Source organism: Haliotis rufescens, unplaced genomic scaffold, assembly GCF_023055435.1.
Source record: "Haliotis rufescens isolate VD_foot unplaced genomic scaffold, xgHalRufe1.0.p SCAF_12, whole genome shotgun sequence".
Classification (NCBI taxonomy): Eukaryota; Metazoa; Mollusca; class Gastropoda; order Lepetellida; family Haliotidae; genus Haliotis; species Haliotis rufescens.
In genome coordinates, this window is record NW_025963802.1 from 39,462,511 (window position 1) to 39,487,669 (window position 25,159).

Sequence of the window (25,159 nt, forward strand, 5' to 3'; positions counted from 1 at the left end):
CGTCGCCCTCGTCATTCGGCGATCGAGTCAGAATTAACCATCGGGAATCTGGATAAACTACAGGGATACTTGCTATTATTATCAAAAGAACAGTCTAATATACTGAAAATCAGTGTCTAACTGTGACGTAGCTAAGGCATTTTATAAGTTTTGGCAACTTTGGAGATATAAGTTTCGAAACAATTTTGCGAGGGAATTAGGCCTAGCCAAGCGGGATCAGTAGCCATATGTGCTTGTAGACCTCTGTGGCTTGAAACCTTCTCCACAAATTAAAATAGTTGGATTTGGCCGAAATGTGCTTGAATTGTTACCTTGTTTCGTTTTGTCGCTGTGTGTACATCTGACTACACTTCTCAACGTTATGACAGGACAGACTGACTGTCAACAACGTCTGACCGTGGCCGTGACGTCTCATAGACTAGGGTTAGAGTAGCTTCCCTTTGACAAAACGCAGTTACTCTGGCGGACAGACCGATGGATTGCCGCGAAAGGCAATTAAAAACAATTGTTGTTTTGCGTATATGTTGTTTCGCCACTGTATAAGAAACAGATTTCAGTTAGAACTATATTCATTTGGCAACTGTCACTGTCCGACTGACACATCACTTACCTTGTGACGTAATAAATATCAATGCGCGCATTCCAGGAAAACTCGCAATGTTTCGGTAATGTGTGTGAGAGAGGGAAAGCGATTTGAAGCACAGAATTAAAGAATGACATTATATGATAAAGAGGTTATCACGCCTGTGTGTTTTGGGATGGTAAATAGCCAAGGCTCTCTAAATACAATGTTTATTCCTACTGCAGGATATTTACCATTACCAAACACACTCGCTTGATACCCTCTATATCTTTGTCAGTTTTAGCTTTATTGGGCTATGTTAGTATCTGTATCAATGTATTACCTTTGTGTGATGTATATATTCCGTGATATTAAACGAAACAAAAACTTACGAGTTGATAGTGGTTGACTGCGTGAAGAAATATCTGGAAAGTTAGTATAAGAATGCTACTTTGATGTGTACAGAGTACCAATGTACCAATGTTCCATGGTACCAAGCGTGCCTCTACCCGTGACGATCCGTATTAGAAGTGGTCGTTAGAGGCAACTAACGCATCGTGTGATCAGGCTCATTGACTTAGTTGATGCATCCCAATTGCGTAGAAATCGAAGAAAGGAGACGTTCGGACTCAGATTAAGATATCAGATGACCATATATTTTTGAAAAGTGCCAACATTAATGAACATTTATACTTCATCTTTCCACTTAGCACAGTAGGCCTACCCGTGCTATAAGCTACACGAATATCCAAAGAAACTAAGTGAGAAACCATATTCAGTGAAATATGTTGGTCTGTATTAGAAATTGAAATGACGACAGCTAATGGAGCAAGCTCTACGACAAAGGGATAATGTCGAATTTCCCGTTCTTTTCCCGGAATATACAACCAGCTCTTGCTGATGGCTCTACTGATTTTCATCGCTATCTTACCCTTTTCCACCAATGGAATCTGTTTCGGCAGATGTTGAAGACCGACTATATTCTGGTGTTTAGAACTATATCAATGAAGATTGGAACATGGAAACATACTAGTGAGTTGGGTTTAACGCCGCTTTTAACAGTATTCCAGTCATATCACGGCGTGTCAGCTTAATGTGGGAGGAAAGCCCGAAGCGGTGCAGGTTTCAGACGTTTACCACTTCGGTGAAACCCACGAACACGGGTATGGTGCTGACAAACCTAGAAACATAATTGGGACGAACCGGGATTCGAACCCACAATCATAGGTTTCTGGCGTGCCCAAGGGACGCAACTCTGCACAGCGAATCGCGGCGCCTTAGACGACTTGGCCACCCGTGCCCCCAGAAACATACTAAATATAAAAGTGACAAAACCCTTTCCATAATCATAAGAAATCCACTTTAAGATTCCGACTCATTCATAAGCATGTGTTTATGGATCACTATCAAATAGTGATGATACTAGGTGCTTGCGAAAAGGTGGAAATAACCTGCCCAGCCGTCCTATTATTATTATCCATCACAAACACATGCAAACGCAAGTCAAATGTACACTTAAAAATATGGTACACGGGAACGTGTGGTTCAGGTCAAAATAGGGAATTGCATCGGGCATAATTTTGGTCACTGATGCGACACCAAATGATAAAGCAACATGTAGTTAACATCAACCACCAGAAAGGTTCGATGTTACCTTTTCAAATGTGTTAGGTATTTAAAGATAAATGTACACATGAGATAAATACTGTGAACGGAATTACACATTTTATTTACAGCTTATTATTTCAATATGATTTTCAAACTGCTTGTTGCGTAATTCCAGAAATTTTATAGTAGACATTCAGAGGGATTTACTAAATATGACACGTCGTATGTCAACATGGTGTCCAATGCCATCCCATTCTAAGAGCTTGATATGGAGTGTTCACACATTACTCGTTGGCGCTTACTTTTTTGACAAACATTATGGCACTATGTGCCCTTTACGCCCTATATTCGAGACTGATTACTCTCTGACATTGATGTTTTGAATTTAAGTGGGAATATTAACTCAACTTGGATAAACAGACAGAAGTTCGTTCCCAACATCATATATGTCTTCCTCCTATGATTTCGAAACACGAAAAGAATACCATTTGGGATTTATTCAGTATAAATAGACATTGGCATTTCAAGTCAACTTCGGAACGTCTGAGTTACTATGCATTGTTCAACAGCGCCAGGAAGGTGCACAACAATTCATCATCATCAACAACAACAACAACAACAACGTGTGTTGTCTCTCAGTAATGAACTTAGGAAGTAAAGCATTTGCACACCTCTGACTTTGCTCTGATCGTGGTTGATGCTGTATATCTCATGTAGTAGCAAATTCAGAGGGTTCAAACTGACAATTTTACACTCATTGTTTAAACGGCTCATTGGTCTTCTGACACTTGTTAAAATGCAGTGAGACACAGATTACTGAACGTGTTGTGTGAAATAAACTTGTGCCCTGGGCTATTATAGTCTCTGCAGCACAACATGTATAGTTCCCCAAACTTCCTTTCTATTTTCTGACATCAAGGGCTGGTGCTACATCGTATTGTATTAGCCTATACTGAGCTAGAGCACTCATGTCATGGTGAATATCTTGAGTATGATGGACCAATCTTAAGCATTGATTTCAATAAACAATGAGTTCTCTTGAACTCGGAGGGTCTATCTTGACATGAAATGATTGTGTTCGACACTGGTCGTTTTGGAAACATATGTACCGACTCAGACTCTCCCTATAGTATTTAGGTCTTCAGCAACCCATGCTTGCCGTAAAAGGTGAATATGCTTGTCGTAAAAGGCGACTAACGGGATCGGGTGGTCAGGCTCGCTGACTTGGTTGATGCATGTCATCAATCCCAATTGCGTGGATCGATGCTCATGATATCAATCACTGGATTGTCTGGTTCAGACTCGATCATTTACAGACCGCCGTCATATAGCTGGAATATTGCTGAGTGCGGCGTTAAACAACAAACCAACCAACCAACCAACCAACCAACCCTATAGTATTGATTTGAATATAACTGACAACAACCATTAAGACGTAACATTTACATGTACATGATGATCCTTGAAGAAACGCATGATCGTGACTAAAGCGAGCACATGTTGCAGATACATCCGTAAAAAGGGTTGGTAGTAATGATCAAGTATAAGCAGATGATGGCCATGATGACAGCTTCACTATAGAGATACTGTTGGTTTTGAAAGACTTGGATATTAACGTGGAAAATAAAAAATGTGACAAGGGCTCTAGGGGTTCTCGAATCTATGTTCGATAGGTTGCCCACAAAGAACATTCACCTGAGCAGTGTTATATTTTGATATCTTAGTGAGCGGAGAAGTCCCCTGTATACAGTTATAATTGGGATATTGAGACATGGAAGTAACCAGTGTTTTGCTGTGCAGAGTTGCGTCCATTGGGCACGCCAGAAACCTATGATTGTGGGTTCGAATCCCGGTTCGCCTCGATTATGTTTCTAGGTTTGTCAGCACCATACATGTGCTCGTGGGTTTCACCGAAGCGGTAAGCGCCTGAGATCTGCATCACTTCGGGCTTTCCCCCCACATTAAGCTGACACGCCGTGATATAACTGGAATACTGTTAAAAGCGTCATAAACCCAACGCACTCACTCACTCACTGTTATAACATAATGGGAATGTTCCAATGAAGAGTTGAGTGGTATAAAGAGTTTTGTAGGGAACCATTGGTACTTCTGACGCTGTCCTGAGTTCTGATTTATGATTCTTGCTGCACTGACAGTTGGAAAGAGATGAGATATTCAGGGTAGGAATATGTGTCCCGGAAAATGGTGAACAGCGATGGCCGTGAAGCGTTGTCAGTGGTGGAGTTAAACCTGACAGATTTCTTGGGGTTAACAAGGGGAGCGTCCCTCATGGTGGCATTCCCCTTGGTGTATCTGCCTGTCAGGACCCGAGCTTGGTAGATGTATTTGATTCCGTGGGTGTCTGGCGGAGAGTACTTGTCGTCAGAAGAGTAGATGGCACTCATGGCAAAGTACACACCTTGTCCGTACTGAGAAGCTAAAATCAGAAAATTGAAAAAGAATGGAATCATGTGGTGACATAGGACGTTTGGCTTAACACTGCTATGAGAAGTATTTCAGACTCAGGTGGGAGACAAGCCTGAAGCGATGGATGTCGTAAAGGCGTTTACCACTTTGGTGAAACCCACCAGCACGGGTATGGTGCTGACAAACCTAGAAACATAATCGGGATTCAAACCCACAATAATTGGTTTCTTAGGTGCCCACGAGACGCAACTCTGCACAGCGAATCGCGGCGCCTTAGACGACTGGGCCACCCGTGCCCTCGCTATCATATCCCCTCCGTTTCTACTGTTTGAACCAAAACACATATACGTAAGCCATTCAAACAGATTAAAATCATTGCTCCATTCCACCGGGTGGTCAGGATCGGTGACTGGGTTAGTTCTTTTCATCGAATACCGACGGCGAAGATGTTGCTCATAATATCATCCACAGGTTTGCTTGGGACAAACTCAATAATTTAAATCTGACTGCGGCGTAAAACAACAAACCCTGAATCAAAGCCATGACCACTGGTTTCTGCCACGCCTGCCTCGTTTGAGTGTTGGAGTGAGTTGGTTTAAGACGGCTTTAAACAGTATTTCAGTTATATTACGGCGATTTGGCGGAGGAAAGCCCGAGGAGATTGAGATCTAGAATCTGGGTTGGAAGCCACGATGATAGATGGTTGGTGCATATAGATTCTCTTACGCATAAAAGGCACATCTTAAAACAGTTTTGAGGCGCCTTTGGAATACAACTCAAAATGTTAAATTCTTGCTAACACCTGATGTCATCACTAATTTTCACTGATCCATTCAAGTAGTTTTAATCACTATTTTACCTTTTTCACCCCATGACATATAAATGAGACTGGTTATTTTCAGACGCTGACGTTTTAAATCCCTTTTAGGCCAAATATAATATTCCCGTTTCTCCCCCGCTGCATAAGACAACATGATGTTGTGATATATCTAGACTACACAACCTACCAACCAACCAACCCAATTGCGTGCCGCTGCATAATACAACATGATGTTGTGATATATCAAGACTACACAACCAACCAACCAACCCAATTGCGTGCCGCTGCATAATACAACATGATGTTGTGATATATCTAGACTACACAACCAACCAACCAACCAACCAACCAACCCAGTTGCGTGCCGCTGCATAATACAACATGATGTTGTGATATATCTAGACTACACAACCAACCAACCAACCAACCAACCCAATTGCGTGCCGCTGCATAATACAACATGATGTTGTGATATATCAAGACTACACAACCAACCAACCAACCAACCAACCCAATTGCGTGTCGCTGCATAATACAACATAATGTTGTGATATATCTAGACTACACAACCAACCAACCCAATTGCGTGCCGCTGCATAATACAACATGATATTGTGATATATCTAGACTACACAACCAACCAACCAACCAACCCAATTGCGTGCCGCTGCATAATACAACATAATGTTGTGATATATCTAGACTACACAACCTACCAACCAACCAACCCAATTGCGTGCCGCTGCATAATACAACATGATGTTGTGATATATCTAGACTACACAACCAACCAACCAACCAACCAACCAACCCAATTGCGTGCCGCTGCATAATACAACATGATGTTGTGATATATCTAGACTACACAACCAACCAACCAACCAACGAACCAACCAACCAACCCAATTGCGTGCCGCTGCATAATACAACATGATGTTGTTATATATCTAGACTACACAACCAACCAACCAACCAACCAACCCAATTGCGTGCCGCTGCATAATACAACATGATATTGTGATATATCTAGACTACACAACCAACCAACCAACCCAATTGCGTGCCGCTGCATAATACAACATGATGTTGTGATATATCTAGACTACACAACCAACCAACCAACCAACCCAATTGCGTGCCGCTGCACAATACAACATGATGTTGTGATATACCTAGACTACACAACAAACCAACCAACCAACCCAATTGCGTGGATCGATGCTCATGATGTCATCACTGGATTGTCTGGTCCAGACTCGATTATTTACAGACCGCCGTCGTATAGCTGGAATATTGCTGAGTGCGGCACAAACAAACTACCACTGGTCTCATTTAGTTAACAGGTTAATCCGATAGTCAACTAACCGTGCTTTCCACTGTAAGACCTATTAAAGCCATATTTGTTGATATTGGGAATCGCTTCGATGTCGGTTCCGTGCCAAAGGATGCGTTCATTAACTTGAGAGGGGTGTTCCTCCTGCACAGTCTGTCTCTCGATCTGAAACTGCTTGTACAATTTCGGAAGCTGAATCCTTTCGATCTGAGATGAAAAGAGAAGACACTGATATGCTTTTGTTTGTTTGTTCAACGCTGCACTGAGCAATATTTCAGCTATATGATGGCGGTCTGAAAATAATCGAGTCTGGACCAGACAATCCAGTGATTGACATCATGCGCATCGATCCACGCAGTTCGGATACGATGACATGCATCAACCAGGTCAGCGAGCCTGACCACCCGATCCCGTTAGTCGCCTCTTGCGACAAGCATAGTCGCCGTTTACGGCAAGCAGGATTGCTGAATACCTATTCTACCCCGGATCTTCACGGGTCTACTGATATTGGTGAGTGGGATATTAATTTATATGTTTGTGTGCAAGTCTCTGTACATGTGAATGACAATGTTCAGGACCTTGGATGTCTCCATCAATTTTTAATTTGAAAAGTAATGCTTAAATGAGTTCATTTAGACTTACAGCTAGGTAATCTTATTTCGGATGTCAACAGCGTTTACCTTAAGGATGGTTACACGTTTTGCCTTGTCTTCAAAAGACTTCATCAAATTGTTCTTAACACATATGTATTCTCTGCTTCCTTCAGCCACGCAGAACACCCTCTGGTCAGTGTCTACTCTTTCCCAGCAAATTGGATAGGCTAGACAGACAAACACAAATATTCACGTCAGGAAACAGAACAGCTGCAGGTGAACATGGCATGTAGATGCTTCATTCTTCAATTGAAATGTTGTATTTGTTTGTTGTTTAACGCCGCCCTCCATATATATAAAGGCAGTATGTAAAATGATTGCCATCATGAGCATCGATCCACGCAATTGGGTTGGTTGGTTTGTTGTTTAACACCGCACTCAGCAATATTCCAACTATATGACGGCGGTCTGTAAACAATCGAGTCTCGACCAGACGATCCAGTGATTGCCATCATGAGCATCGATCCACGCATTTGGGTTGGTTGGTTTGTTGTTTAACGCCACACTCAGCAATATTCCAACTATATGACGGCGGTCTGTAACAATCGAGTCTCGACCAGACAGTCCAGTAATTGATATCATGAGCATCGATCCACGCAATTGGAATCGATGACAAGCATCAAGCAAGTCAGCGAGTCTGACCACCCGATCCGGTTAGTTGCCTCTTAATGTATTAAGTAATGAATTAATGACCTGTCCTTGTTGCCATTTCTGCATTATAGAGAGCCCGACTCGACCAAGATTTCAAGAACATCTACCGAGAAGATAAGATCAAGACAGACTTTCCGATTCTCGACACAGGTCCAATGTGTGAAGCCCATTTCTGGTGTAAACCGCCGTGATATTGCTGGAATATTGCTAAAAGCGGCGTAAAACCGTACTCACTTGCTGAAGGAACAAGCACCTGCAGACCGCCTCCGTGGTCTAATTGTACAGCGTCCGACCGGAGAGCGGAAGGTCCGGGGTTCGATCCCCGACCGCGTCATACCAAAAAACGTTAAAAGATGGTACTTGTTTTTACCCTGTCTGGCGCTCGGCATTAAGGGTCTAAAACAAGGTGAGTGAGTGAGTTTGGTTTTACGCCGCTTTTAGCAGTATTCCAGCAATATCACGGCGGGGGACACCAGAAATTGGCTTCACACATTGTACCCATGTCGGGATTCGAACCCGGGTCTTCGGCGTAACCACTAGGCTACCCGACCGCCCCTCTACTTGAAGGCTCGGAGTCAGTATACTGTGTCTGAGTGGGGTATTCATGTTAAACTGCGGCATGGTATCTCAGTGAGCTAGCACTATAAATCGGCATCAGTCCGGCCTAGTACAAGCAGCAACACATACATACACGTGCATGCACGTCGCTATATAAGTGCAATAATCTTGGACGCGACGTTAAACCCCACCTCACCTCACCTCACCTCACCTCACCTCACCTCACCTCACCTCACCTCACAAGCACCTGCACCGAGACATAGCATTGAAAGACTAGAAGCTTAAATCCATGTCAAGCCTGTCTTTATTATTTCTTCTAAAATGTATCTTAAAGATATCAAGCCAATATACTTATCACTTTATACAATCCGTCTACAGTAAGGAAAACTCCGAGATAACAACCTGAGGTAGAAGCTGAACTGATATTTAACTAAATGGATTACACTCACCCACAAAACCAAACTCAGCAACTGTTTGTAGCATCTCATCCAGATGATGACTCACTTTGGTAAGGCCGTTGTATGGACCCTTCAGAATTACCGTTCCACTGTCTTCTACAATGTCGACAACCACCCCCTCTTTCTTTGCAAACACCAAAAGGTCTTCAGTCTGAGGTTGATAAGAAAGGGAGAGTATTGCTTGCAGGTCAGGACATCGATAGGAAATGCAAGGAAAGTTGTGTGCTTTGCTCTGATCTTAATTTTGTTTCCGTATATCACACTTTGAAGCTTGACGGTGTACGACACCTCACAATTCAGCCTACCCGACATCAATATCGTTTGGAATTTTAATTGTTTTAAAATTTCGAAAGTGGATCTACACTAGTCAGGAATAGCCTCAACATCCTGGGGATGTATAGTAGGAATAATTGCATACAATTAATCGGACATTTAATACTACCCATTATTTGTCAATCTAGGAATCAGGGCCCAGTTCCATAAAGCGACCGTAGCCCTAAGATCATCGTAACTCCCAACTATAACAAAACCGCAGCACAAAGATAGTTTAGTGGAGTGTGCGTGAGTTCGGTTAAACGCCGCTTTTAACAGTATTCCAGTTACATCGCGGTGTGTCAGCTCGATGTGGGAGGAAAGCCCGACGTGATGCAGGTCTAAGACGTTTACCACTTCGCAGAAACCAACGGGCACGGGTATGGTGCTGACAAACCTAGAAACATAATCGGGGCGAACCGGGATCATAGGTGTTTGGCGTGCCCAAGGGACGCAACTCTGCACAACGAATCGCAGCGCCTTAGACGACTGGGCCACCCGTGCCCCCTCGCCTAGGGGAAAGGGGCCCTGGAAGATTACACCGCGGACCATTCCTTAAATGGTTTTACTGCACACGTATTACCTGTGAAGACTTCAGCTTCAGTGTTCTCTGGTCCGCGACTATCCTGGAGTAGTCTTCATCACATCTGTCTGACAGTTTTTTTATGATGACGTCACACTTATTTTCCTGGCAGAACACTGTGACTGACGCTGCAGACTCGTTCTTGCCACGGCGTTCTGTTGCAGGCATCTGCAGATTAAAGTAAGTTATTTTGTATTGAAATTAAACACGTTATTTCACGCTAAAATGTGAAATTTAATATTCAAACATGTAATTTCATATTGAGACATATTACATATGGAAACAATTTATTACATACCCAAACATGTTATCACATTTTCAAACACTTTAATAAATACTAAAACATGATCTGACGTACAGTTCATAAGTATACTGAACCAAACTAAAAACTTCACAATCCTAAAATTTTAACATTTTGACCAGTTATCATTGTGGGCCCTTATTGTGTATTTAAACAGTAATGGCCACGTGTTGTCTTCAGATAACACCCGTTTCTGTGCAGGTGAATCGATCAAAATCATGAGCACAGCACTATAGTGGCAAAAGTAGTTTTTCACGTGCAACTGGTCACGTGGCCATAATATCGCACATGTTTTCAGCCATACTTGTTAGCAGTCATTAACAAAAAAGAAAAACGCAAGAAAACAAAAGTCTTTACGGCCATTTGTCATGTCACGCCTTTCAAATGTGCAACGTGAACGTGCCATCGGCATGTTGCAGACGGGAACGTCCGTAGCTGAAGTCGCAGGGACGATGGGTTGTAGTCGACGGACTGTTTATGATTTACAGACGCGTCTACAGCCAACGGGTACCACCGCTGATCGCCCTCGGCCAGGTCGACCACGTGTGACGTCACATGCAGAGGATCGTCAGATTGTCTTACGTCACCTCCGTAACTGATTTTGGACGTCTACATCAACCAGAAATTAACTGTTTAGGGGTAGACTGAGTGCGCAAACCGTCTGAGGACTGCTCACCTTCAAGCACGACGGCCATACTGCGGGCCGATTCTGACTCAATTACACAGACGTCAACGTCAATTGTGGGCACAGCGACACTTACGATGGACTCAGAGGAATTGGAATCAAGTCGTCTTAAGTGATGAATCCCGATTTAATCTTCGATTTGCTGATGGTAGGGCGAGGGTGAGGAGGCGTCGTCATGAACGTTACGCCCAGTGTTGTGTACAGGAAGTTGAAAGATTTCGAGGCGGAAGTGTCATGGTGTGGGGTGCTTTCTGTTGCAATGCACGTTCCAGGCTTCTTGTCATCCGTGGCAACCTCAACGCTGCTGCTTACCGCGACCAGGTACTGGCACCAGAATTTCTGTCTTTTATGGCAGCACATGGACCCGATTTGATCTTCCAACACGACAATGCAAGACCCCCACACAGCAATTTTGACAGAATGCGGGAGTCAACGTCATGGACTGGCCGTCAAGGTCTCCTGACCTCAATCCCATCGAACACGTCTGGGATGCTCTTGGCAGAAGTCTGCGCACTCTCCAGAACCAACCACAGAATTTGCAAGATCTTTGCACCATTTTGCAGCAACAATGGCGTCGTCTTCCCAATCATGTGTTCACAAGCATCACAAGGTCCATCCAGGGGCGTTGTGTGGCAGTGTCAACGCACATGGTGGCCATACACGCTACTGAACTTGTGTGCCATCAGATTCTCGTGCTTGGGACTTATGATTAAAACTGTTGATGTTATTACCGAATACCGTAGGTGCTTGGAACAAATTATGGTTACCACCGTTAATTAAAATCCTTCTTTGGACATTAATGATTAAAAATGACCTTCTCTGATACATTTGTCCGTTGTATATCATATATGGGATTACTTTTAAAAATGTGAAGTTTTTAATTTGACTCAGTATATGTGACCCGTGAAGATTCCGGGGTAGAATAGGTCTTCAGCAACCCATGCTTGCCGTAAAAGGTGACAAACGGGATCGGGTGGGCGCGATTATTTTACAGCCCGCCGTCATATAGCTGGAATATTGCTGAGTGCGGCGTTAAACAACAAAACAACCAACCAATCATAAGTATGTTATTCCAAACACATGTATGTGCTTACATACTATATACGCAATACACTGAGACGCTGATAAATCTTTTAAGAATAATATTTTACATGTACATGTACATGTGCATGTATGTCGGTCAGCAAGATATATTTTACGTCCATTTCCTAAGGTTCATTGGAAGTGTGTTGGAAACATAAAATTGTTGATATTTGTTTCTGATTTTTCTTTCGGCATATAAGACAAATAAAACACTATCCTTCAGTTAAAAATGTAAACACTCGTTGATGAAAGGGTGTTCAACATTACACGTGATGACTTCAGTTGCACGTGATCTTTCTCTGCCCGCTGTCATCAAATTCGATTATACCGCTACGCTATTGTTTCACTATAAGGTATCGCGATGTTTTTGTCTGGTATTTCTAGCACTAAGACGGTTTATAAGTATGGAAAAACACTTTCCCTCGGTTTTGGTAGACAGAGCATGCCGTCTTAATTGATTAAATGTTATAACGAGCATCTATGAGGCGCTTCATTATAGCGCTTCCTTGAAGACGTGATATCATAACTTGCACGTGAAATTCGCTGACTTGCCAGGCGGTCAAGAGCCCTTGGATGTGTCAACAACAAAACACAACTAAAATACTTACTTTTAAATGAAAGTGAAATCTTCGGTTTCTAAATGTTTGGGTTGTAATATTCCACTTCTTTTAAACTTTTCAAAACGAAAATTCGCAAATTTTAAAGGTGTTTTTTGCTATACAAGATTTTCGACTTTAAGCAATCCAACTGTTACATAGAGGTAGTTGTGACGTAACGGCTAGCAGTTACTGCACGTGCAAGTTGTGCAGCATTGATAAGCACTTGTTTAAAAGCACGTGTTTTGAAACCTCGCTGTCCTTTCACCAGAGACTCTGAAGTGATGTCGCTTTTAAATGTCCACGCGGAACTGTACACCTGACATTCAATTTGTATTGAATTAAAATTTTGAATTGCTACTTGTCATTTTTTAAGTTACTTGGTTAAACCTGGGATTTGAGGTTTCACATTCAAAGTAAAACCTGCCGAACGAAAAAAAACCCATAATAGGTTTTACTTTGAAAGTAAAACCTCTTAATGGGTTTTACTTTGAAAGTAAAACCTCACAACAGGTTTTAATGTCGATAGAAAGAACTCTCTTACTTAATAGAGATCCCAATGAATAGGTTTATGAAAGTGGGATAAGACACTCTTCCTCGTGCTTGTTGAGAATGTAAACACATTGAGTAGGAACAAGCTCTTGTGCCTTTGGCCCGCATCATTTTCCCTCCCCAACCCTCGCGTTTACATTCTCAACCAAGCGCTGTGTATTGTGTTTTTTCCTTTACTTCGCGTGCGAGTCTTCGGCTTGACAAACCAACGCTTTAACCACTTGTTAGCCTAACCGCTACTATTAATAATGTTTGATTTACCTTTTTCAATACACTACTGCTTGGTGTTTCAAGCACACCGTCTTCCGTAGGAACCTTTGTTCTGGATGTTGACCTCTTAAGTGCCTTTATACGAGACTTCAGTCTTCCTGTGAACGGAACATGATATGTACAAACGAAAGGTGAAAAACAAATGATTACAAGGGTTTGCTGGATGTTTTGGTGTGATATACAGGAAGGTATTACTGAGGGATGATTACATACAGCACGTGTAAAGACAGGCCAGAGGAGCTCGCTTTTTGGTCAGTAAATACACATGTTTACTAACTATCTATAAGACCCATGAAGATTCCGGGGTGGAGTAGGTCTTTAACAACCCATGCTTGCCGTAAAAGGTGACTATGCTTGTCGTAAAAGGCGACTAACGGGATCGGGTGGTCAGACTATGAATTACCTGAGCTCTTATCTTCAGACGCCGTTACCTTGTGTTGGTGCTGTTTATAAGCCTGAAATGGTAAAATACACTCCTGTAGATGGTCAATAATGGTATTAGTGGAGGAGACAAATCAAACATAAAAATGACGAAAGAAGGGTTTGAAAGAAAGGTTCCTACAGGCCTCAGATAGCATACAATCACGACATTACTTATGTAACTTAATCTCTTTGTATGAAGGACGAATGAAATAATGCCACATAAAGACTAGCATGTTAACTAAGACGTGACCACCAATTGCACTGATACAGGCGAGGCAGAGAAGATGAATGTAAAAATCCTTGTGATGCTGTTCGAAATGTCAATCAAAGATTGGTCCAATTGAGCTAGCTGGTTGTGATCCTGTTGTAGACGTCGATCTATCTCATCCCAGACTTGTTCTATGGGAAGAGGTCTGGAGAGCAGTTGAGTACATCGCTACAGGACCGCTCCTTGCTTCTGATTGGTCGAGAGGATCACGTGACCTCTGTGACGTCACTTCCGGTCACGTGACCTGCGCAGTGCATGATGGGTCCTGTGTGCGCATCCAAGATGGCGTCACATCCGTTTCCAGTGGCGTGCGCACCTCCAAGAGGGCTACGCATCCGTTTCCGGTGGCGCGCGCCTCCAAAAGGGCGTCGCATCCGTTTCCGGTGGACCGCGCACCTCCAAGATGGCGGCACATCCGTTTCCGGTGGCGTGCGCATCCAAGATGGCGTCACATCCGTTTCAAGTGGCGTGCGCACCTCCAAGAGGGAAACGCCTCCGTTTCCGGTTGCGCGCGCCTCCAAGAGGGCGTCGCATCCGTTTCCGGTGGACCGCGCACCTCCAAGAGGGCGTCGCATCCGTTTCCGGGGAGGAGGGAAGAGGGGAAAACCCAGAGAAGCGGTCGTAAAAGGTGAACAAGATCGACATTGTTGTTGTTCTTTGGTTGTTCTAAATATAGAAAAGGCGGTGGTGGTGAAGGGAGGGTGGTGGTGAAGGGAGGGGAGGGAGGGAGGAGGGAGGAGGAGGCGGGTTCTTTGTTTGGGTTTGAGGGTCGTCAAAGCAAAGGATGAAAGCGTTCTTTCTGGAGAGATGGGTGGCCCTGAAAAGGGCCGTTTTGAAGAAGATTACTTCTTCACATGCACGTATACGTACACGCAACGGTACAAAGGCACGGGTGGGCTGTCATTTGGCGTCTTACAGGACACCTACTTGTGTGCGTTAAACGACGCATGTAGGTATCCTTCAAGATGGTCTTGCAATAAACGCATTGGAAAGTCCCATCCCATGCCCTTGTACCAAGGGCGTACACTGGCAGGCACCCTTGGCATCTGCCGCATTGCCATGGAGGTAGCGATTGCAATGCTACTGCTTCTTTCTTCTTCTCCAACTCTGAGTGACACCCTTTGCACAGGGGCAAAGGCTGTGTCACTGAGATGATCTCAAGATCCCAGTTTTCTTCCATGTTGTTGCTGCTGCTGCTGCTGCTGATTTTTAAAATAAATTTCACAAGTGGCACTGATCCAATCGAATGGTTGTTCTCTTGTTTTATAGGAGAGGCACAGACACCCTGCTTCCCGGTTGGTTCCCGAGGCAGCAGCTCCGATTGGTTCGTTCCGGTGCCTGGCCTGCACCTCGGTTTTCTAAAACGACCCGACCCTTGTGTTTATTTTCCATAGGACATGACACGTGTTTTCATGTACACGTGATGTTTGACGTGGTGTACTACGTGTCTCTATTTATATATTTATATATATATTTATTTTATTTTGAGACGTACCATGGTGGTGTCTCGCGTAGACGTATGCCTCCAAGAGGCCTAGGGGGAGAGTGTGGGTTCTTTTTTTTTAATTGTTGGGTTGGCAAAGCAAAGGATGAAAGTTGTCTTTTGGGTGAGATGGGTGGCCCTGAAAAGGGCCGTTTTGGAAAATAAAATAATTTTTAACAGGAACTTGAACGGGAACTTGAACAGGAACACAGGACATGGGAAATGTCCTCCTAGACAGCCGGCCGTGCTACGCCATTCGTGTTCTTCTGATTCACCATCTCCTCGCAGAGATAGTGTAGCTTTAGCTACTTCTTGTGTTTCACCAGACCGGTTAGTCTGAGGTAGTCACAGTGTGGGGACCACCTGTGGTGTTCCACCCAAGGATCGTCGTGTGGCGCCCATCGTCTCAGCCGCACGCCACATTGGAAACAGTACACGCCATCGGCACCCCCTGTGTAGGCAAAGCCCGCATGGGCCATCTCTTCAGCAGTCTGATTCATTTGCGTAGGCCATGCCTCAAACGAAGCGAGCCTTCTTTCAAACCGTAGAAAATAGGGCGACGGCGTGTTACTGAGTGGTGACAACGCATCCTCAGCATCCGTACTCTTACTCCAACATCCACGAGTATCCGCAATATCCATCACCACATCTCCGTCACGCGTTGTCGTACCACTCTTCTTTGTCTCAGCCATCCTTTATGCTGCTGCTGCTGCTGCTACTGATGATGATGATTTCTTTTTATCACAAGTGACACTGACCCACCCGAATCCACTCTTGTTTTATAGGAGAAGAACCGGATCGAAAATCGCCGCTTCCTGGTTGGTCCAAAACGCAACGCACTGATTGGTTCGTTCCGGTGCCTGGCCTGCACCTCGGTTTTCTAAAACGACCCGACCCTTATGTTTATTTTCCATAGGAAATGGATTTTACCATGGGAGAGAAAGCACAACTCGACTCGGGTGCTGTCTTCTGATTGGTCGGTGCTGTCTTCTGATTGGTCGACAACCCAGGCTTCGGATTGGTCAGATTTCGATCCTGTTTTGAGGAAGGGTTGTCCATAAATCAGACGTTCAGTTCATCTTGTAGTACAGACGTTCATCAGACACGCATCACTATCATGACGAGCAACCAAAGTACGCCCTATCATTTGTCAATCGATTCACAAGTGTCCGACCTGTTTTCAGCTGATCCGCGTCTTGGAGACCGCCATGGCTCACCACGAGTGCTCAGATGAAGAACATCCCTGCTTGGTGTGCCGAGAACCCATGACCCCAGACCATCGCTGTTACATGACACCTCTCCATGAAGAAAACGAGGCTGAGGATGAGGGGGAAGAGGAACAACATCACATACGAGACAACGTCCAATACGTCTTCTATGACTTTGAATGCATGCAAGACACGGGGGAACACATTCCAAATTTGTGCATGGTGCAGTTGGGATGTGGACGGTGCATCAGTGAAGTGAGCAAGGACTTGTGCGAACACTGTCCATGGAGAGAAGCAGGGTATGGTCCCAGCTGTGAGATAGTGTTTCGAGGCCCCACCAGGCGACATGATGTGTGTGTGTGATTGACCACACTGGCTGAAAAAACCAAGAAGAAGAATAAGAACCAAGAGGAAGAGGAGGGCAGCACACGCAAGGGGACAACAGCACGCCTGGGGAAAAGAAAACGAGATGGAACCCCCTCAAGAAACCACTCTTCAAAACGTCAACGACATTCATCACCCCAGCAGGAGGAAGATGAAGAGGTGGAGGGGGAAGATGTCATGGAAGTGGAGAAAACAAAGAAGACAAAGAAGACAAAGAACAAGAGCACCACCAATACAGTCCAGAAGGAGGATCGCATTTATGTGATGGCCCATAATGCACGATCGTATGATTTACACTTGATCCTGAAGGGCCTGTACCCCCTTCTGGTGAAACTCCCCACCAAGATTCGAAATGGTCAACAAATTTTTCAGGTGACCCTGGGACGATTGTGTTTCGAAGACAGTTTAAATTTCATACCTTACCCACTGAAAGCATTTCCAAAGAGCTTTGGGCTAAAAGAACTGAAGAAAGGGTACTTTCCGTACTTTTTCAATACCGAGGCCAACCAGACCTACAGAGGTCCCTATCCACCAGCCGTCATGTACGATCCCGATGGCATGTCTCCCGCGGAACGCACAGTCTTCCTCCAGTGGCATACCTAAAAAGTGCAAGAAGGAGCCATGTTTGACTTGCAAGGAGAACTTTTAGCCTACTGCCAGAGCGATGTGGACATTTTGAGACGAGGATGCGCTGACTTCCGACAGAACGCCATCAACTCGGTTGGCATGGATCCCTTTGTAGAAGTGATGACTGCTGCTGCGTTCACCATGAAATCCTTCCGAAAACACGACCTGAAACCCAATACCATTGCTATTCTTACACCTCAAGGCTACCAACCCATGAGAAAGTATTCCCAGACCTGTATGCACTGGCTCCATTATCTGATGGAAACGCACCCCCATCTGCATCTCCAGCATGCCAGGAATGGAGGTGAAAAAGAGTTCACGTGTGGAGAGGGCCAACATCAGTACAGTGTGGATGGCTACGATCCAGCGACAGGCACCATCTACGAATTCCTGGGCTGTTTCTGGCATGGGTGCCAGACCTGTCACAAGACCCAACGTGGAGAACCTCATCCCGTCCTGGGCACGTCGTTGGGAGCCCGTTATACCGACACCCACTACCGCCTGAGTCTCTTGAGTCAACACCCTGAGGTGAAACGAATCGTCATCCTGTGGGAGCACGAGTTTACGAAAATGCAACAGGAGGACTCTGCTCTGCGTGCTTTCTTGCAGGGACCCCACTGTATCCACGTCCCTGGACCGCTCAACCCTCGCGACGCCTTCTATGGAGGACGCACCAATGCCACGCGATTATGCTACGAAGCCCAAGAAGGTGAAACCATCAAGTACATCGATATTTGTTCCCTTTATCCATACATTTGTAAGACCGGAGCATTTCCCACGGGACACCCGACCCTTCTCCATCAACCCCCTGTGGACGCGTTGTTTGAACTGAAAGGCCTGATCCAATGCCGTGTCCTACCCCCGAAACGACTCTACCATCCGCTACTGCCTTACAGATCGGGTGGCAAACTGCTCTGTCCTTTGTGCCGTACGTGTGCCGATACCTGGTCAGACTCCCCCTGCGAGCACACGGACGAAGAGAGGTCATGGGTGGGCACGTACGCCACCGTAGAACTCCATGAAGCCGTGAAGAAGTATGACTACCAGGTGCTTCAGATCTACGACGTTTGGCATTTTGACACCTTTGCACAGCATGACCCCGGCACCCAGCAAGTAGGACTTTTTGACACTTATATCGATCGTCTTTTCAAGGAGCAGCTCGAAGCCAATGGATACCCCGAGGGACGCACGGATCACGACGCTTACATCCAGGAGATCTACGACAAAGAAGGCATTGGTTTGGACAAGGACCGCATCGAAAAAAAACCAGGACGTCGCACGATTGCCAAGATGCAACTGAATTCGCGCTGGGGCAAGTTTGGACAACGGCTAGACTACAGTCAGAACATCTATATGAACGATCCTGTACAGTACTTTGCCTTGTGGAGGGATGAACGCAATACCATCGAGGATGTCACTGTTGTCAACGAACACATGGTGGAAGTGACCTATACCCAGAAGAAAGAATTCCAAACCCCTCATACTAATTTCAATGTCGCCATCGCTGCTTGGGTCACCGCCCAAGCACGTCTCAAGCTGTACGACACCCTTGCCTTGGTGGGTCGCAGGGTCTTGTACTTTGACACGGACAGCGTCATTTACATTCATCGACCACACGATGCGAATCCAGAGCTGGGCCATTCGTTGGGCGAGTTTACAGACGAACTGGACGGAAACACCATCAAGACGTTTGTGTCAGGAGGCACTAAAAACTATGGCTATGAGTTAATGAACCCCAGACCCGATGAAACGCGGACGACCTGCAAAGTGCGAGGGTTCACTTTGAATTACAGAAACCAACAACATCTCAACTCTGACGCCATGAAAAGGCTGATACTGGGACAACGGTCGGGGAAAGAGGGGGAGAAAATCAGTTTGGATTACCCTCATCACATCATTCGAAAATGCCGTGTACGACAAGCGACGTCTCGTCTACGATGAAACCACAGGGCTGCTTGTAGACACGCTCCCCTTTGGGTAAGGGTATAAAACGATTGCAACGGCAAGTCAGACATCCACAGTGATAAAGAAACGCAAAAGAAATGCCACGACTCACAGTCGAACAACGTGAACCAGCCTTAGGTATGGTACAGACTGGAGCCAACCACGCCCATGTTGCACGAACAGACAGACAGGGCGGACCGCTGACAGGCCAAGAACAGGCAGACCCAGGGTGACCACGCCCCATGATAACCGGTACTTGCGTACCTTGCACCTCCGAAATCGCTTCCTGACAGTGACGTCATCGGCGAAAAATGCCTTAGGTCACAGGGTTAGTCGACAGACAGTGGCCAGGAGACTCAGGGCTCATGGAATCAGGGCTTTTACACCATACGGAGGACAGCTATTGACAGCGCAACATCGTCGTCTGCGATTGAGATGGGCCCGGACTGTACGACGTTGGCAGCGACGTGACTGGCAGAGGGTTGTCTTCACTGACGAAAGTCGATTGTGTATGTTAAGGGCTGATGGAAGACAACGTGTTTACCGCCGAAGGGGTGAACGAACGGCGGCGTGTTGCGTGCAGGAGGTCGTACCATATGGTGGGGGGAGTGTCATGGCGTGGGAAGGGATCTGTGGGCAGGAGAGGACACCGCTGGTCATCGTTGACGGAAACGTGACAGCTCTGCGTTACATGGATAACATTCTTCGTCCAGTTGTCCTACCATTTCTCCAACAGCAGTTTTGCACCACACCCAACTTTGGGGGCCTCTGACGTCATTCTCGGTCGCGTTATGATTGTCATTTTCAGTGTTGATTATGTTGATATATTGATCTTCTCAATACACTTTACTTCATGCATGTATGTTTTGTTGCTTTTGAGCAAGAGTGATTTCAAACTCTGGTAAAGTTTCTTTTGGACGTCAGTAGTTGGAATTGTACAGATTTCTTTTAGATATGGAAAGGGTTTTGTCGCTTTATTATACCATAATCATATTCCCGTGTTTGTTTAGATGTTTGACTCGTAAAGATCCGGGGTAGAATATGTCTTCAGTAACGCATGCTTGCCGTAAAAGGCGACTATGCTTGTCGTAAATGGCGACTAACGGGATCGGGTGGTCAGGCTCGCTGACTTGGTTGATGCATGAACATCGATCCCACATTGTGTGGATCGATGTTCATGATATTAATCACTGGATTGTCTGGCCAAGACTCGATTATTTACAGACCGCCGTCATATAGCTGGAATATTGCTGATTGCGGCGTTAAACAACCAACCAACCAACCAAAAATGATTAGGTATTCACTTGACTTGTGTTTGCATGTGCTTGCGACGGATACCACCAATGAGGCAAGGTACCAAAACACCTCGTTTCATCACTATTTTTTATTGATTCCTTAACAGATACCTATGATAAAGTCTGAATTGTACCACAGACCACAGACAGGAAAGAGTCTTGTCTCTTGATATACATCATGAGGAATACTACATTAGTAATATTAGGAATACTACAATATCATTTTACAATAAAAACGACAAAACCCTTTAAACAATCTTAAGAAATATGTGCTAAAACAGAGTCCTTTGTATGAAGCGCATCCTGCTCCACCGGTGGCACCATCACAAACACATGCAAAGGCAAGTCGGTAGTTCAAACACTGGGCTCTCTTCAGGTTTCAGGTACCTACCTCTTCAAAGTCTAGGTCTTCCTGGAGACCACGACATGCACGTCCGCTAGGGAAAGGGGGACATCGCCAAACTCCCGAACAGTATCAACAATGGATGCTACTGTCACGTACTTAGGATAGCCAAGATTACCAGATCCAAGGGCAGGAAAGGCAATGGATTTGTATCCTTCAGTCGAAGCGGTGGTGATGCAAGAGCTGACTACTTGTTTTAACACCTTACAAAACAAAAACATTGGATACTTTCACGTATAAATATGTGACTGAAATAGTACTGATCTACGTTATGGTAAGCAGAGAGAACTCGATCACCTTGTTTCTATTATTGCAAGAAAGAATTAATTACAAAATAATCAACTGTTTTAATGGATATATTTAATTTGATACGAATTATAGGATATACTACTTAAACACATGAAGATCCGGGGAAGAATAGGTCTTCAGGTACCCATGCTTGCCGTAAAATGCGACTATGCTTGTCGTAAAAGGCGAAAAACGGGATCGGGTGGTCAGGCTCGCTGACTTGGTTGATGCATGTCATCGAGCCCGATTGCGTGGATCGATGTTCATGATGTCAATCACTGGATTGTCTGTTCCAGACTCGATTATTTACAGACCGCCGTCATATAGCTGGAATAATGTTGAGTGCGGCGTTTAATAATAAACAAACTAACAAAAAACTTAAACAAAAACATGTATAAAATCAGCCTTACATCTTCTGGACTAAGCTGCTTGTTGCTCCAGGGGGGCAGGCAACAGTGGTATATTGCCTTACACTTTAGTCTACCTCCAGATGTCACAACCATCCCACCAACATTTAATCCTGTTGGACATTTTTTCCTACACTCTTCTCCTATCTCCTTCCCAGCAGCCTCCAAAACACATCTGGAAAGTTGGCCAGTCAGCATGTCCAGATCTGATCCCACGGAACTAACGATGACGTCATCCTGCAGACACAAAGTCAGCCGAAGTTGATGCTTATACGTTACGTGTAGTTTCAACTTAACAATGGCGGCAACAAACGAATTTAAATTCAGATTTAAAAAAAAATGACCTCAGACTTAAAATATAACGATAACATCAGGCTAAACAATCGTGCTTTTGTTGATACCATTATCAAGACATGAGGAAGAACCATGTTAGCAGACCCAATATGATCACTACAGTTCCTGAATACCCGTGAAGATCCGGGGTGGAATAGGTCTTCAGCAAACCATGCCTGCCGTAAAAGGCGACTATGCTTGTCGTAAAAGGCGACTAACGGGATCGGGTGGTCAGGCTCCCTGACTTGGTTGATGCAGGTCATCGATCCCAATTGCGTGGATCGATGCCCATGATATCAATCACTGGATTGTCTGGTCCAGATTCGATTATTTACAGACCGCCGTCATATAACTGGAATATTGCTGAGTGCGGTGTAAAACAACAAACCTACCAACCAACATTCGGCGTCATATTTAAGCAACAATAGTGTGTGAGTGAGTGAGTTGGGTTTAACGCCGCTTTTAACAGTATTCCAGTTATACCATGGCGTATCAGCTTAATGTGAGAATGCCTGAAGTAATGCAGGTCTCCGACGTTAACCACTTCGTTGAAACCAACGAGCACGGGTATGGTGCTGACAAATCTAGATACATTATCGGGGCGTGCCCAAGGGACGACTCTTCTCAGCGAATCGCAGCGCCTTTGACGACTGGGCCACCCGTGCCCCCTAAGAAAAATTAAGCAAGCTTATCGTGAATCACTTATATCAAATGTACAGAACAGTAGTATGGAATACTGTAAGGGACATTTTTGCGGTAAGGTCGAGATCGCGAGAATGCGAGATCGCGAGGATGTCCCTTACAGTATTCCATACAGTAGCCCTAAGAATGATTATACATCATATGTGATCATGATCCGAACTGCAAGTAACAATTTAAATCCATCATAAGATTTAACGCCAGCAGAGCATTTTTTCATGTTAAATCATGATAACAGCTTACATCATTTCAGTCATGTTTTTAAAGTTAAAACTAGTCCTGCCTTGATACTGTCACTGTGTACTGAGACTCACTTACCGTGACCTCTGTTATCTGCTTCTTGAGAAATGACAAGTTGACACGTGTTGCAGTATCTTCTGTAACAACGAAACAATTTTATCGTATTTTGTTAGCGTTGGTCATGTAAAGCCTGTGATTTATATTTACAAGTCTGCTGTTGATATTGTAAATCAAATAACTGTAATTACTTGCTTTTTGTCATGCAGGACATGTTTTCGGGTACTGCTTTCTCTTGAGGGGGACGCCAATTTTGTTTCTTTCACAACAAATACTTATCAGGACATTCGGCATGTCCAGCGAATATCCGGGGTAAATAATATTTTCCGAGCATTTTCTACAAGAGATACATTTCAGGTCAAGTTCCTCAACCCCCGAAAAGTCAGTCCATAATATTCCACAGACCCGTGAAGATCCTGTGTAGAATAGGTCTTCAGCAACTAATACGTGCCTTAGAAGGCGACTATGCTTGTCGTAAGAGGCGACTAACGTGATCGGGCCGCAGTTTAACATGAATACCCCACTCAGACACAGTGTACTGACTGAGCCGACCAGTCCTTGTTTTAGCCTTAATGGCGAGAGCCAGACAGTGTAACAACAAGTACCATATTTTAACGTCTTTTGGTATGACGCGGCCGGGGATCGAACCCCGGACCTTCCGCTTTCCAATCGGACGCTCTACCACTAGACCACGGAGGTGGTCTCAACAGCCTGAACTCACCAGTGTCTATCTCCATGACTTCTATGATGCATCCTTCCTGCTCCTGAAGAGAGCTCAGTACACACTTGCCATCCTCGGACTCCAGGAACCGCAGGATCTGCGGCTTTTTTAGTTCGTATGTTTCCTCACAGGGACCAGCCATTCTTGTGGGGTATCTGACCCGACGAATTATATGAACATATATGATAGCTACGCGATTAATAGCAAAGAACACAGAAGAACGAAGGGTGTGTGTTTTTCACGATAAAACCTTCCACATGTTCTATCATGACGTCAGTTCTGGAGATTCGAATATGCGCTCGCAACTTGATCATATATTGGACGACGTTATTTTTGAGAGGGAAGTGGCAGTTAGTTGAACGCCATAGATGTAGCAAGGCTATTCAGATAAACTTAGTGGCCGAACGAACGCATCCAAAAGTGGAAGAGGTATGACAATCCGTATTAGAAGAAAAGATACAGGTAATCGGCGTGAGGATTGTGAGAACATGCTGAAAATAGCAAACGTAACCCACCTGTTCATAAAATGGACTTGTCCGACATTTCCGAGGTCAGATTCTATTCAGGGAGTCTTCATCATTAAAATCATGGTAAATATCTCTCAAGCTTGTACATTTTATCAACACTTTACAGAGGCTGTCGATGTTGATATCTCATATAAGAAGTAAATGACTCGTGGTCTTTGTTTATCATGCAATAAAACACTGCCCGGAGAATAAACGGGCTGCGCCCCTCGTAGTTTATACTTTTTTATTGTAAGATAACAGCAAGGACGAGTTGTTTATTTCGTTAATAATTGAACGCGTCATAAATGTAATCCTGAGAGTGAGTGAGTGTTTTGCTTCACTCGTATCATCATGTTAGCCATGACAGATGACAGGGCGCACAGAACAGACTTCATTTATCAACGTGGGGAGTTAAACCCAG

At 44.6% G+C, this 25,159-nt stretch overlaps 3 protein-coding genes across 4 annotated transcripts; 1 reads left to right on the forward strand and 2 right to left on the reverse strand.

The window, feature by feature from the left end:
* Positions 1 to 4,084: 4,084 nt before the first annotated feature.
* On the reverse strand, positions 4,085 to 24,930 carry LOC124150935 (protein mono-ADP-ribosyltransferase PARP15-like). Of its 2 annotated transcripts, XM_048393630.1 has the most exons (12): positions 24,748 to 24,930; positions 24,233 to 24,387; positions 23,533 to 23,591; positions 22,186 to 22,419; positions 21,476 to 21,690; positions 13,856 to 13,907; positions 13,444 to 13,550; positions 9,966 to 10,133; positions 9,062 to 9,221; positions 7,431 to 7,570; positions 6,783 to 6,957; positions 4,085 to 4,607 (listed from the first exon to the last, which is right to left on the reverse strand). In XM_048393630.1, the coding sequence occupies exons 8-12, from the start codon at positions 10,131 to 10,133 to the stop codon at positions 4,303 to 4,305; spliced, it is 948 nt and encodes a 315-aa protein (XP_048249587.1). In that variant the 5' UTR covers positions 13,444 to 13,550; positions 13,856 to 13,907; positions 21,476 to 21,690; positions 22,186 to 22,419; positions 23,533 to 23,591; positions 24,233 to 24,387; positions 24,748 to 24,930; the 3' UTR covers positions 4,085 to 4,302. The 2 variants fall into 2 exon arrangements, with proteins under 2 accessions (XP_048249587.1, XP_048249588.1); XM_048393631.1 differs by lacking the exons at positions 23,533 to 23,591; positions 24,233 to 24,387; positions 24,748 to 24,930 and adding an exon at positions 22,999 to 23,018.
* LOC125378294 (baculoviral IAP repeat-containing protein 7-like) lies at positions 15,932 to 16,318 on the reverse strand. Its single transcript, XM_048393759.1, has one exon. It carries the CDS (start codon positions 16,316 to 16,318, stop codon positions 15,932 to 15,934), a length of 387 nt encoding a protein of 128 aa, XP_048249716.1.
* LOC125378295 lies at positions 17,840 to 19,786 on the forward strand. The gene has a single exon (XM_048393760.1). It carries the CDS (start codon positions 17,840 to 17,842, stop codon positions 19,784 to 19,786), a length of 1,947 nt encoding a protein of 648 aa, XP_048249717.1.
* Positions 24,931 to 25,159: the final 229 nt, after the last annotated feature.

Bases quoted from the DNA above. Each gene is read 5' to 3' on its own strand.
- LOC124150935 (XM_048393630.1), bottom strand. From the start codon at position 10,133: ATGCCTGCAACAGAACGCCGTGGCAAGAACGAGTCTGCAGCGTCAGTC. The intron at 9,222-9,965 runs GTAATACGTGTG...TATCAACCTCAG, and splicing joins TGAAGCTGAAGTCTTCACAG to ACTGAAGACCTTTTGGTGTT. The intron at 4,608-6,782 runs GTTAGTTGACTA...TTCTGATTTTAG, and splicing joins GTCTTACAGTGGAAAGCACG to CTTCTCAGTACGGACAAGGT.
- LOC125378294 (XM_048393759.1), bottom strand. From the start codon at position 16,318: ATGGCTGAGACAAAGAAGAGTGGTACGACAACGCGTGACGGAGATGTG.
- LOC125378295 (XM_048393760.1), top strand. From the start codon at position 17,840: ATGTTTGACTTGCAAGGAGAACTTTTAGCCTACTGCCAGAGCGATGTG.